At 39.7% G+C, this 14248-nt stretch overlaps 1 protein-coding gene across 1 annotated transcript in view; it reads left to right on the top strand.

The window, feature by feature from the left end:
- The window catches only part of lrrc75bb (leucine rich repeat containing 75Bb), a 29932-nt gene extending 27095 nt beyond the window's left edge, over positions 1 to 2837 (top strand). The window contains exon 4 of the mRNA XM_053340234.1: positions 2231 to 2837. Coding sequence (XP_053196209.1) covers positions 2231 to 2837 — 607 coding nt within the window. The remainder of the gene's footprint in view (positions 1 to 2230) is intronic.
- Positions 2838 to 14248: the final 11411 nt, after the last annotated feature.

The raw sequence follows: 14248 nt of genomic DNA on the forward strand, positions 1-14248 counted from the left end.
TTGTCTGAAGCCATCCAGACTGAAATAGACAATCATTTGCCTTCCTCACTCTTGCTTCTTGCCCATTTTTGTCCCTCCGTTGTGTGTTTGTACATGTATCATCTATCCATACCTTGCCTGCTTTTCTGCACAATATCACAGAAGATATTTATCTAGTTCTGGCAAAACCTGAGGGGGAAGAGTTAAGTTTGAAGTGACCTGATTTGAAAAATCCAACGATAAAGATGCATGTCTCTACTGAATCCCAGTTTTCAAAATGACACAACCCTTTTCCCAGAGGTGAAACTATAAACGCAACCAAACAAGATGACATACTTGTTACTAATTGGACCAGACGTTGCCTTACTTACTCTGTTTTCCAATCATGAATTTATGTATTTGGTTTCTACTTGGAAATTTAGAGAGGTGGTTTAGAAATGGCTTTACCGCAATAAAGTGAGATCCGAATCTGAAAACAGCTGGTGCGTGTTGGTGGATGACATTCAGCCCAGGAGAGAGAATTTGTTGCTTGAGGTACTCGCACCGACACATTAGAATGCAAATTCTCTCTTTACATTATTGATTATTACACTCTCTACACTCCATTGGTGGCTGCTGTTTCTTTATTGCATACTCTGCAGTTCCTCTGTACTTGTGGGATAGTGTGACACCTCATTACAGAACCTTCAAAAACCACTGTATCAATAAAGGTGCAGTGTGTAGGTAGGGCTGGGCGATAAACCGAAAATTTATCGATACCGAAATTTACGACGATTACCGACGTCATTTTGCCCATGTCGGTATATTCGATTTTTAACCTCTTAACGCACGCTGTTCCGTCGACGGGACGGGACGGATGTTAGGAGGTAGCCATACGTTCTTCTGAATATTTTAAACACCAACCCTTAAACATATACTCATGCCGTACATCGTTGGAAAGCTTAGATTGTCCTGATTCATTCAAGACCACTCACGACTTTTATGGTTGCTCACAGCCGTAATAGTATTAGCGATTAGCTTGGCTAGCCACTCAGCTAAGTGACAAAAGCTATAATGCCTACATACCTTCAAAGTCTTCCCTTTATCCACAACGATCATCTTATGACTCAGGACTTTCTGTACAGCTCGCCAAGTATCCATTCTTGTGAAATATGAAATCCGTTTCCATAAAACCGGAATACTTTCCTCAATATGTCCATGTATTTAGTCCAACACGTAACGTAATAACACAAATAACAAGCCATACGGTCCGTTTACGTCATTTCCTGACCTGCGCGTCCATCTCAGAGTACACGTGACTAGATGTTTACGACCGTGAGCCTCTCCTGCTTCGACACCACACACAAGCCAATCGGTGTTTAGGATTAGGCAGTACATGTCTCCAAAGCCAATGAGGACATGTGACCGACGACAACGTGGGTTTGATTGACAGCTGTTCCAGCCAATGGAAGTATTCGGTGAAATGAAGTTGATAACCTTTTAGCCAATAGTCGGAGGTTTCCGACGGTGTACGACACCAAGCTATCAAGTTTGGCTGTCCATAAACAAACTCCAAGCTTAACCAGCGTGCGCCCGGTGCGTAAAAGAGTTGAACCATATCATTATGCACTCGGCATTTTGGTACACGGTTGGTTCTTCTTCGACTTGTCATATGACTTATAGCAAAATAAACAGATAGATAGATAGATAGATGGAGGACAGTTCAAACGTCGAAGCGGCAGCTGCAGCGCCGGCGGCGGAGGTACACCTGGTGGAGGAGGAGGATGAGCAGCAGCTTGTTCCCAAGAAAAACGCGTCTTCAATCATGTGGCAACATTTTGGTTTCAAAAGGAAAGATACTGCTCAGAAAGATGTAAAATGTAAGTTCTGCAAAAAGACTGTTGTCACCAGCCAGGGCAATACATCTAACCTTGGAGTGGAGCAATTATCATCTAGTGGCCCATCTAGTGGCCAAACTTTTTTTTAGCGTACGGGGTGGTGGTAGTCACCAGTAGTAGTTATCGTCCATTTATCGTTATCGAGGTGAACTGCTCAATATATCGTGATATTGATTTTAGGCCATATCGCCCAGCCCTATGTGTAGGATTTAGTGGTGAAAAACACAAACGGCCCTATCTAGAACCAGTGTATGGTTTGTACATTCAGGGCCACTGTAGAAACATGGCAGTGCAACATGTTGGGCTCCATCAAAGAGCACCATGGATGTATTATAATTTTTACATTATAATTTTTTTTCTCCTTTTCCAAACAGTCTGAAGACCACCCTGAAGAAGAAACTGTCTGGTGATGTGGTCAATCTGTCGGGCATCCCGCTGTCTGGCCGAGACGTTCACCGTGTGGCCTTTTACCTCCAGGGCAGTAGTGAGGGAGTGTCTGCTGTGGACCTGAGCTTCACCGAGCTGCAGGACGAGAGCCTGCAGCTGCTGCTGCCCTTCCTCAGCTGCCTGCCGAAATTGACCACACTTGCCATCAATGGCAACCGCCTGACAGTGGCCATCTTGAAAGACCTGACAGACGCAGTGAAAGATCCCAAGAAGTTCTCCAGCCTGGCCTGGATCGATCTCGGCAACAATGTTGATATCTTCACCGTGCCGCAGCCACTGCTTGTGGCACTGCGGCGCCGCTTTGGTTTACGCAGCAGCCTGCCCACTATATATGAGTACACTGAAGCACAGGCTTTTGGGGGATACAACCCAAATATGGAGACCTCCGTGGAGGAGCCCAGTCTGTATGAGGAGGGAGATGGAGAAGAGGATGATAGAGAGGAGGAGGAGGAGGACAGGCTAGAGCTTCAAGCCTGGGGCTTTGGGGAAGAAAATGTGTCAAAAAATGTGCCACTGCACTTCTGTGGGAGGTGATCGCCCCGAGCTGGCAGCCCCTTATACCCCTCTGTATCAGTGCTCACTTCGCCCCTCTAGTCTAGCCTACTGTGTTAGCAAGTGTCATTGTGGCAGAAGATGCATACAGTGAACCACACATTTCTGAAAATAATTTTAAAATGTTACTGTGTTGTGTGTTCCTCTGGATGCTCTGACTACAGAAACTCAACAATGTGCTGCAGACAGTTCTATGGTTGCACATACAGTAAGACTTTATTTATGAACTGATTTAAGCTCAATTTATCCAGGAGCACTCAACACACTTGCTGTTTTCCAGTGCTTCATTTTCTTGACGTTTTGTGCTTTCACATACTGGCCACTGGAGTAGTTGGTGGTTAAGTGCCTTGCACAAGCGCAAATCGATGGTAGCTGTTGGCAGTATGGGAGGGTCATTTCTAATTCACATTCCCCAAGCACATTTACACAGCTGGACCAGATATTTGCCCCATTTCTGTGAAAAGTTTGAGTGAGTCAAAGTTAATAGACATCCTACTTAAGAGGTGGATTGATTTAATTTCAACTGACTTTTTAGCTATGAGTTGTGATTTTACCCTCACAGTCAGAGCTCAGCTGCAGTGAGATTATGCTCACGTAAAATATGCTTCCACTTTTCCCTGACAGGATGCAGCATTCATTCAGTTATTATTTTAAAATAAATGGTTATGGTAGACAAATGAAGCGTTCTGAATTAATATTAATTCTAATAGCCAGCACTGATGCTTCAGTACATGTTGATACACTGATGATGCAGCTGTATGGAGAAATGCTTCAGCCTGGCACCCATATGCAGACATGCAGACAACGCACACAGCGCCTGGGCGTGAGCTACTGATGAACTGATTACTGCCTCTAACAGGCCTCGTTAGGCCGCTTCAGTCACAGATGGTGAGCAGAGGATCTATTTTTTCTCATCAAATAGGACTAGCCCTAGATAATTTTGTCCACTGGTGGTTCATGAATGATACTATTTATGAATCAGACCATAAGCAACATGGAAGATTACCTTTTTTTTTTTTTTTACAGAATCCACAATGAAATTATTATTGTTACAGTTTTTCTTCTCTTCTGTGGAGCTACAGGGAACACATACATCTTTGTTATTGCATGAATAAACTGCAGCATTTCTTTTTCACTATTGCTTTTTAAATGTGTAGTTCTCATCTTTTTGTATTGTTTTTATAAAAAAATGTCATGACTGTTCACTGCAGTGCAACCCCAGACACAGAGAGCATGTTTACATGTACATTACTGTCATATTTCAATGATTTTGGAGATATTTTATTGGGATTTGATTATAGATTGTCTCATGTGAAAACAAACTTTATCCTGCATACAGTTGTTCATGTGGTCTGTTATCTTGCCATGCTATTCTTCAGAAAAATATCTTTATTTCTGTTTACAAGGATATTAATGAACAGGATGCTTGTGTGTGTGTGTGTGTCTATGAGAGCATAATTAGAGTGTGTGTGCCTGTGTGCATGAATGTGTTGTGGACATGCAGAGTAAATTACTACCTTTGATCGTAGAAATTAAATGTTTACTCATTTGCACTTTAAGGGCGATTCAGTCCCTGAATACACAAGCTTTGTTTTTATGGACTGTTGCTGACATAAAAACAACTTACTGAGTCACCCTAAAATAAATGTTTTATCTTGATAGACAAATAAATCATCCACCTTTGTAAAAATCACTGTCCTTGATTAAAAAAAAAAATAATAATTTTAAATTGACTTAATTTTGATTTAAAGTCTTCATGACTCATGGAATCACGGCTTGCTTTTAAAGTAAAGGTGATGTTTGCCTGCTTTTGCTTCTATAATAAAAATGATTTGAATAAAATGTGCCTGTTGTGGACTTAATGTTTTTGTAATTAATCATTTTGCTCAAATACTGATAGTGTATTGCAGTGTAGTGCATCAGTGACATGGATAGTAAACAAAATGACATATGAGTGATTGAAAAAAACACTGTTCCCTTTGACTTGTAATTTATTATTTCAAACATTTATCAATGCACTGATTGAGTTTTGTAGACAGTTAAAGGGACATTATTTGTTTTTTTTAATATATAATATTATAAGAAATAAGATAGTAAGATATTCCATACATTTATTTATGTAAGTAAAACCAAAGAAAGGTTGGACTTCATATTTCATTTAAAGTTTCCAAATATGGTTTTGTTCTATATATAAGTGCTCTTCCATCACACAAAGTTAGTAATTTCCTGTCACACTTTAGGGATACATAGAGAAACTGTGATGGCTACGGGGTTTTGCAGCTGCCGGTTTCCATGTCAGCATTTAATATTGTGTACGGAATGGCTCCCTGTATGGACCAGTCAGAGGCAGAATAATATCAACATCCTGCTGACATGTGACACCACTGCTAGCAAGGCATTTTCTTGTTCATAGGGGGGAGAGCATGAGGCCATCCATCTTCGATCCCCATTTGTCCTTCTAAAATAAACAGAGGAGTGTCAGATAGCAGAGAATCCTGTTCTGGTTTGTAGCCGACACTGAAAGCACCCTGCAGGCACTTAGAGGTACATGAGTATCTCGTACAGCAGTGAGCAGCAACAAAACACAACAAAGTACTGTCATTAAAGAAAAGACAGCTTTGGGGTACTTTTGGAAACTTTATACTTTAAATTCACAACATATTAGAGGGAAATTTGTACTTTTTACATGTAACTGGTCAAGATTTATAACCTATAATATAACCCTCAGATTGTTTTAGCATGATAACATAATTCATCTAGGACAGTTCCTGAACATGGTGAAGATAATCTTTTACTCCAAGTGAATTGGTTTCAAAGCATTAAGCGCCCCAAAAAGTAAAGTTTAAACTAACAAACATTGAAAAACAACTCTCAGTCCCACCTGCATCAGCAACAACATTAAAATGCTAGTTACACGTTAGTCCATTTATAATTAAACACCAACCTTTGAAATGAGCCGAGTCTTTGAATATACAACTCGTATTTGTACTGTAGAATTTTGTCCTTGTGACATTGATGAAGAGTTTCATTGACCTCGGTTCATGTTTCACGCATAATATCTGCACAACAAAGTACAATCAACATTTTTCTATCAGAAATACCAAGCTTCATCATCTCAGCATGTCTTCACTGATTCTTCAATAAGATTACACTCCTTGTTTAGTAAAACAACAGTCCAGCCAAGTTATTATTCACTGACCTGGTTATTTGCAGCCACTGGATGTGTGTGGTAACAGGTCACAAGCTAGTACACACTGTGCTGCAGTGATGTGGGAGGTAGAGACAATGTTTTCTCTCATCTATGGCTTGACCCCGGTACAAACTCTGTCACAACATCTTCCCTTTGATGACAATAACTCAGTTTTTAGGAGCCTGCAAATCATAAATGTAAAGTACTGTACAGTATATATGCTGTCTTAGCATGCATGAAAGCTTGGAAATTAGCCATGAATCAAATTTTCTATCAAATTTTAAGCCAACAGGTTGTGATAATAACACATAATTGTACTACATAATTGCTCTACAAGCATGCTGTGAGTAAGTAAGCAAACTTTTTGATATGGCACAATTAGTGGCTGAGTACTTTACAACAAAAGACAGAAAATGAGACATTAAAAATGCAAATATGCAACACATACGACGACGTTCACAGTTTGAGTTCAAGGACACATGTTCTAAACAGATCACGTGCAAAGTATTACAAATTAACTTATTATAATACAGTACATTACAATATTCAATTTTGGTTTAAATCACAGTCACTTGAAAATATAACCAAAAAACAGTAGAAAATAATTTAAACACTAATTTAAAAGGTCAGTGACATAGATCTTTTTTGACTGTTTCTTAAAGATGCTCATTGAGCTCTGTGGATGTTTCAGGAATGCTGTACTGCAAGTTAATTACAAACAGCTGCATCTCCAATTTTCTGTTGACTTGGTTTTAGAAAGTCATATAAGCCAGCTTTGGTGGTTCTTGTTGAGCATGAAGACACATAAAGAAAACAATAGCATGCAATGTGAATTATACCCAGACTGTTGAAAGGCTTATATATCAATAATAACAAAACTTCTTCTTCTGAATCAATTCGAAGACACTGGAGTTTGGTTATTTGAGTGATATGCTCTCTTTTTTTAGTTTTGGTCAGGAGTCTGTCTGTAGATATTTGAACATGTTGTTACTCTTAGACTTTGGGGGAAATTCCAGTAAAAAAATGCACTAATTTGATCTGAAATTAAAATTGCTCAACTCTTCTGGAGACTCTTGTGTTCTTTTGGAAAGCATACATACTCCATCTAGTGGCTTTTGTCGGCTGCACAGAGCAAGATGTCAGCTTCAGGTGGGGCTTGTCAGCACAAGAAGCAACTGGATGTTTTTGCAAACTGAAATCATATCCTCCTTTCATTAACACTCACTTGAGAACTTTGGCCTTATAGCACAAGCACAAGAGATCAATCATATGAAATATTTTGAGGAATTGACTGTGTTGGCTGGCATCATTGGGAAACACCAAGCTGCATGTTTTTTTAACCTTTATAAAAATGAACAAGTGCAAATCACTAGTCAGCAAAGAAGATTGCTTCAGTATTTATAGTTTGAAAGGAAGTCTAACATATCAAATGTTAATGAGGGAGTAATGACAGAAAAGAAGAAAAGTTTTTCTTGTGCATGTGTTTGACATCTTGTGTGCCAGTGTGTTTGTATATGTGTGTGTATAGTCTACATGGGAGGGAACGAGGGGGCCCTCTGAGGTGATTGAAGGGGTTATTAGTCTCAGTGTGTTCCTTATTGCTCATGTTTCACAATCGTGAAGAAAAATGACTGTTGGATTCTCTCCCAGAGTTCTTAGAGGATGCTCAAGCTTGAAGCCATTAATACTCACAGAGTTTGAACTTGTCATCTGGTTTTTATCCAAAGTTAGTTTGGGAAGTCAAATGAACAGCCCCCAGAAACACGTGGGAGATCCAAAAACCTTCACCAGAAAAGGAGGTATTGTAAAAGCGAAATCGAAATCAAGCTTCCAGTAAATGTGTGATCTTTATTGTATCATAAATTGTATAATTAGAAGCAGAGTGAAGTAATGTCTGTTGTTGTGCAACTGTGTGAACATGGATGCAGCTATGAGAACAAAGCACCTACGTGGGCGACAGTGTGGGAAGAAAGGGGATATTGAAGCATGTGTTCACTCGGTGTGGAGCTGGTCACCTTGGGTTCTGCGAAATGACGATGGCCAATTTTTTTACTATTTCATCACATCATACAGTAAAAGATGAAAGTTGTGAGGATTTATCAAAGATACATTTCTCTTATTATAACTTCACTGAGGTGTTGGAACGTCACCGTGCAGAATGATGTATATGCAGAGTTTGACACTAGAAAGCAGTTTTCACATTCTTCTGCTGAGGAGGGAAAGTTTCTCACCTTAAATAAGTCCGTAAAACGTTTTACACATGTTTTACACATGTTTTACACATGCATTACAACATCTTAACTACTTTGGAAGCTAATTTGCTCAATGAGAATTTTTAACCAGGTAAGTGAACTTGTTTTTGTTGTTGTAGAAAAACTACATCAGTCACAAATTGATATTCCAAGTAAATACTTAAAACATATATATTAAACCAGAGCTGACCTGTAGTTGATGAAGAAAAATCAACAGATGTGGTTTCAATGCACAAAAAGCCTGTGAAGCATGACAGGAAAACGAAACTCAGCATAACAAAATGAAACAAACGGGATAGGAAAAAAAAGAAAGAACAATGATTGAAACAAACAAAACGCCCACTGACAAGACACCATTTACTGCACCTATCTCACATGGAAATATAGGATTCATGCCACTGATATATTTTCATCTTTACTTAATTGTGTGTCGTGTTCCCTTTTCATTTTGAAAATTAAAAAGATGAGATGTTTATATTTTTGCATTTGGCTTCACCCACTCACCTTTTTTTACTTTGTTCCTTGCTTGTCTCCTCCTCCTGTCTCTGTAGACCATATTTAAGTCTGATCATTACTAATTGAATAATACATTGTTTTATGTTTGCATATTTGCTTTAGCATATGTTGCTTTTCTTTCCGCTTGAGTTCTTGGTTATTATAAGAGCAGAAATCAACATTCGTAAGTCAGCTATTTGTTTTCATTCATTATACAACTGATCTTCTTGGTTGCTGTCAGATGTGAAACCAGGTCATCCCACACATATGTTTTCTTAGTCTTAAATTGAAAAAGTCTGGCCGTTCTCTACTGAGCACACTCACCATCAAGACTGTTGCACTTGCAGGACATTTGAGTAACAGCTGTTAACACTTTGAAACACCAAAAAAGGTCACTGTTGTTGCTTCTTGCTCATTCTGATGTTTAGGTTTTGATAGAAGTCAGAGGAAACACTTAATGAGTACTCACCGTGTGTGTGTGTGTGTGTGTGTGTGTGTGTCTGTGTGTGTCTGTGTGTGTGTAAGTCCCTAAAGATAGAGTATATTCTATCTTTAGTTCAGAGGGAGGGAGATTAGCCCACACTACTGGCATCTTCACAACCATACTACAAACAGCTGGAGAGAGCAATTTGATCAGATAAAGTCCAGTAATGATAAGTAGGCAACTATCAAGCATTAAAACTAGAATGTCTCTCTATAATGTCTGTGTTATAATATAATTATGTAAAAAGTTCATATAGATATTTGGTGTGTGACTTAAAAGGTCAGCCTTAAAACTTGATTAAATACATGGGTGCTCATGGCATACCTTTTTTTTAATAAAACAAAATCAGCAGCAAGAGAAACAGTGCTCTCTTTTCAGTGGTGCTACTTTCTACTGGAGAAATAGTTCTTGTGAAAACTGCTCACAGCGAGGTCTGCGGATTATCCAAAGAAATGGGGACACTTTTTCTGTGGGGGGAAAAAAAGATACTGCTGTTTTTTTATTTGATTTGATGCTGTAACCACAGGGGGAAAGAAGGAATTCTCAGATATGGACATGTAAAAATATGGACAAATAAAACCGAAGATACTTGCATGAAATCATACTGTACCACTAGAAGTCAGTGAGATCATATGTATGGTAAATGACTCACATCTGCGTTTTTCACATTAGAGAGAGTTAACACATTTCTATCCTCCAATACAACTTTGATGTTTGAACACAAATATACAGACCAAATCTGAAGCTATAAAGTGTGTCGCTGCTTGCCTGAAGGCCTCAACACATCTTTTAAATGTGGCTGCGTGAAATGAAATCAACATACTTGAGTCAATGTTTGATGTGATAGAAAAAGAGAGAGAGGAAGAGAGAAAATGTAAAGATGCTCAGGCAGCAGCATTTTGTTATATTTGCTTCATTACGATTCCTCAGACAGACTTAAAGGCTTTTTTGTCTGCTGCTGCAACAGCTGCATAACTTATAAGCCGGCTGCATTATATAGTAAGAACATCATGAGCAGCATGAACAGCTTTGCCCCCCTGGGGCTCTGTTATGTCTGACTGATGATAATAATGATGATGGTAGCGCTATCTGCTGCCCCCTGCGGGCTCACAGCAGGTACTGAAGATGTGATGGAAGAACCCCCCCTAATCTCCTTACTGCAGCCGGCAGACTTGCGTGCACATGTACACGCACAGGCACACACATTGACTTAGTATGGCGGTAAATAAGATTGTGGACGCATTTAGTAAGGGTACAAAACAGACGAAAATAACACTGCATGCGTTGGTGCAGAGGGGTTAAAAAGTTTCATTTCCTCTGATCGAAAAAAGAAACAATTCCTCAAGTTGATTTAAACAAACGGGCATTTTTAGCCATTGCAACTAAATCAATATAGCGGAATATTATGATATAAAGAAAAACTGTCTTAATCATAAAATCGACCAAATGATTCAGCGTTCACAATGTTGACTACCATCTGCACAATTATTGTCACACTGAACGGTGAGGGAAAAAACAGCTAATTCATTGGAAGAAACCGATGCTGTGAAGATAGCATGATGCGTCTGTCTGTCTGTCATGCGTCTTTACGCACGTTAATGAACGCCCACTCCGGTGATGTGCTGAGGCGGATTGGCTGCTAAAGATACCAGCTCCCGTGTGCGCCCTGTGGTTGGCTGCGGCTCTCTTGTACCATTACGTTATGCTTACTCCACACACATAGGCAGCTGGAGAGAGGGAAGACGTAATGGTTTGATTCCCTGTGCACTTGCAATGGTCGTCGTTCTGACATTACTCGGCAAATTCCTCAAACAGGAGGTGCAATGAAGGTACGTGAGTCCGTCTGCAATCCGCGTGCGATTTGGATGCAATTATGACGCCGATTTATTGTGATTTGCCCGCGATGCTGCACCTATATGCAGGGAATACCTCCATCCTAATGTCAATTAAATGTGTTTATGTAAAGTCAGATGTAATTGTATTAAGAGGCTTGCATTTTAAAGCAGCAATAGAACTTGTCATCCAGCTCTGTCATTATGGTTTTTATTTTTGAGACGAGCGTGCAATCTTGGAAATGCCATTCCTGCATCTCCAGTCGTCCTGATAAACATTAGGTACAGCGTGTAGTCTTTTTAATGAGCTCGCTTTGACCCCAGTGTGATAGTTCAGTGGACTAAAGCCGCTGCAGCGACGTCCATTCATCGTCAGGCTTTAATCCCCGCTAATGAGATAGAGACTGTGGCCAGTGAGTGAGTAAGAGAGCGCAGGGACGTTTGGGAGACGGGAGGGAAGAGAGAGGAGGATCGCCCCTCAGGTCCGAGCTGTGTTAGGTTTACCGGAGTCTCCTCTGTGTGTGTGTGTGTGTGTGTGTGCATGTGTGTGTGTGCATGTGTGTGTTTGCTGTAGCAGAGGCAGGCTGCAGCACAGGGAGGAAAGGATGCTGTCTGGACTGATCATGATGAAGATGATGGCGATGATGTCATTGGTGCTCTGGTGGCGGCAGGTTTGTGGTGACAGTCGTTGGTGAAAGATGAGGTGGAGGCAGGGCTGCCAGATGCAACCATCATCATCATCATCATCATCACCTCCATCATCATCATCAATGCTGTGCCTACATAGACAAACTGTTGGAGGACACAGATAACCTGCTGTCATATTCACCTGTTAATGCAGTGATTCTGTTGGTGATTGTATACGTCTTGTTTGAAGCTGCCTCCATGCATCACGTGACTTCATTTAAAGGTGAATGCCCTCATTTTGAAAACCGAAACCTCTCTTGTTGCTAGAGGTCAAAGTACATGTACTCAAAAACAAATTTGAAGTACTTGAGTATTTATTTAATGACACGTTTCTAGCCCACTATAGTAAAATACTATCATTTGCATGCCACTACAGAGGGTTCCCCAAGTGCCAGCTGCAAGCTAAATAGCTGGCTGCTCCTCTCTGGGTGGTTGGGTACTTTTATGTCTAAAAGTCACAAAACTTCTGGAGTGAATAGAGCAGAGAGCCTCACAAGATGTTAATCTGTATGAGACTTCTGGTCTTTGATTTTGTTCAAATTAGTAACTTTCACCAAATCCTCTTTTCAAATGTGCACTGCATGTTTTGGTGTAATGCTACTGTACTCTTCCATTTAGGTTTTAATGGGGCATTGGATATGTAAGAACAATAGATTCTGTTATTTTGTATTCTTACTTTTATAAACATTTTTGATCTTTTGATAACCGAATAGTCTTTTTATTTATGTCAATCATTTACTGGTTGTGTCACACATTATAGTGAACTGACATTTTATCACTATTTCACAGACAGATCAAGCTATGAAGGTTCCGTCAACAAAGGGTAGAAAAATGTCCCTTAGCTGGTTGCTACTCAAAACTTTGGGAAACCCCTTACACTGCATGACAAATAGAATATTCCTACCATTGCCATTACTGGTTGCTTTTAATTAAGAAGGTTTCCATGTAAAATCTACTAAGAGCTTATAAAGAGAATAAACATGCCTGCGGCCTTTAGAGTCACTATGTTTTTTATGTTACGGCTGTGATCTGCTCCTCACAACATAAAGTCGCCTCTCACACACACAAAGCAACAATAGTGTGACAGTGAAAGGACCCATTCTTGATAATGAATAATTCACTTTTTATACTTAAGTATATTAGATTTTCTGCCTCTTACTTCACCTTTGAGCACAGCGGTGCTCAGCTCTTAGTGGACAGTGCAGTTCATTTTCCTAAGGCACATGATGTCTCTGTGTCCCCTGAACAAAATGGACGTGATGTTTTATTGAGTAATCTGGTTTGAATAGAAAAGCAGCTTCTCTCCCCCTGTGGAACGACTGGTGTTAGCTGTATTGTGTACAGTCAGCAGCATACAGAACACATACATACAGTGCATGTTATCAGTTTCTAGCAAAGATAGATGTTTAACTTGCTGTATATTCCAAAATGCATGCTTGATTTGTATGAACCTTTCATTTTTTGTAACATTCAAAATCCTCTTACCATTTGATTTGCCCAGCAGGTTCTGTATGTTGTGGACGTAAATACTCAGTAATCTCTGCTGAAATTATAAGATAAAACATCGATGTAGCGCGTTGGATCATACTTTATTCTAAAAGAGGCTAAACTCACTTAGGGTTGACTTCTTAAGTAGATAAAGGAGCCTAAAGCTGTAAAGAGCAGCAGAATTGTGGTGGTGGTTGTAAAACAGTCCAGTCATGTTTTGATATTGCAGGACGATCTCTGTAGCAGTGAGTATCTGTTTGTATTGCTGCACCCAAAAATATTCTGCGGGATAAATCCTCGCCAAGTCCTCTGCCTTTAGAGCAAAGCGTGTAAATCTGCTATTTTACCAGAGACAAATCCTAACTTAGCTGGTAGCAGCTTGGGTTTTATGTGCATACATCTCCAGACTTCACTGGATTTGACATCAGCTTGAACCGACATCACCGTATCAGGTACATCTATTTGAGTAATGTGTGATTTTAAATGTAATATTACATTAATCATATTTAGACAAATGACGAAGGGCTGTGATAAATTAGTTTATTTTCTGTGACAGTATTACCCTCCAGTTGAAATAGTCAGCTGAAATCACTTTTCACAGTGTGAGTGACATTTCAACTTGATGCCAGAGAAAAATAGGAAAAGGATTGGAGACAGTGGGTGATGGAAAGATGTGCAGCGCATAGTTGTTTACCCTGAATGCAGTGATGTGTCTGGTATGCACTGTTTATGTGACCAAAAGTGACCAGATTTTGGGTTTTTTTTGGGGGGGGGGTTTGTTTTGTTCCTTTTTCTTGTGATCTTTCAGTTTTCAATCGTTTAAAATCTGAATTGAATCTTGACATGCTACTTGGTATCTGGTATTTGTTTAGAGACTCACATTTTTGGAAAAAATAGACTAGGCCTATGAAAGTCAAATGTTTCAGGTGTAAAAGTGTAGATGAATAAGACCCTGACAAACATGA

This window comes from Scomber japonicus, chromosome 19 (assembly GCF_027409825.1).
Source record: "Scomber japonicus isolate fScoJap1 chromosome 19, fScoJap1.pri, whole genome shotgun sequence".
Lineage (NCBI taxonomy): Eukaryota > Metazoa > Chordata > Actinopteri > Scombriformes > Scombridae > Scomber > Scomber japonicus.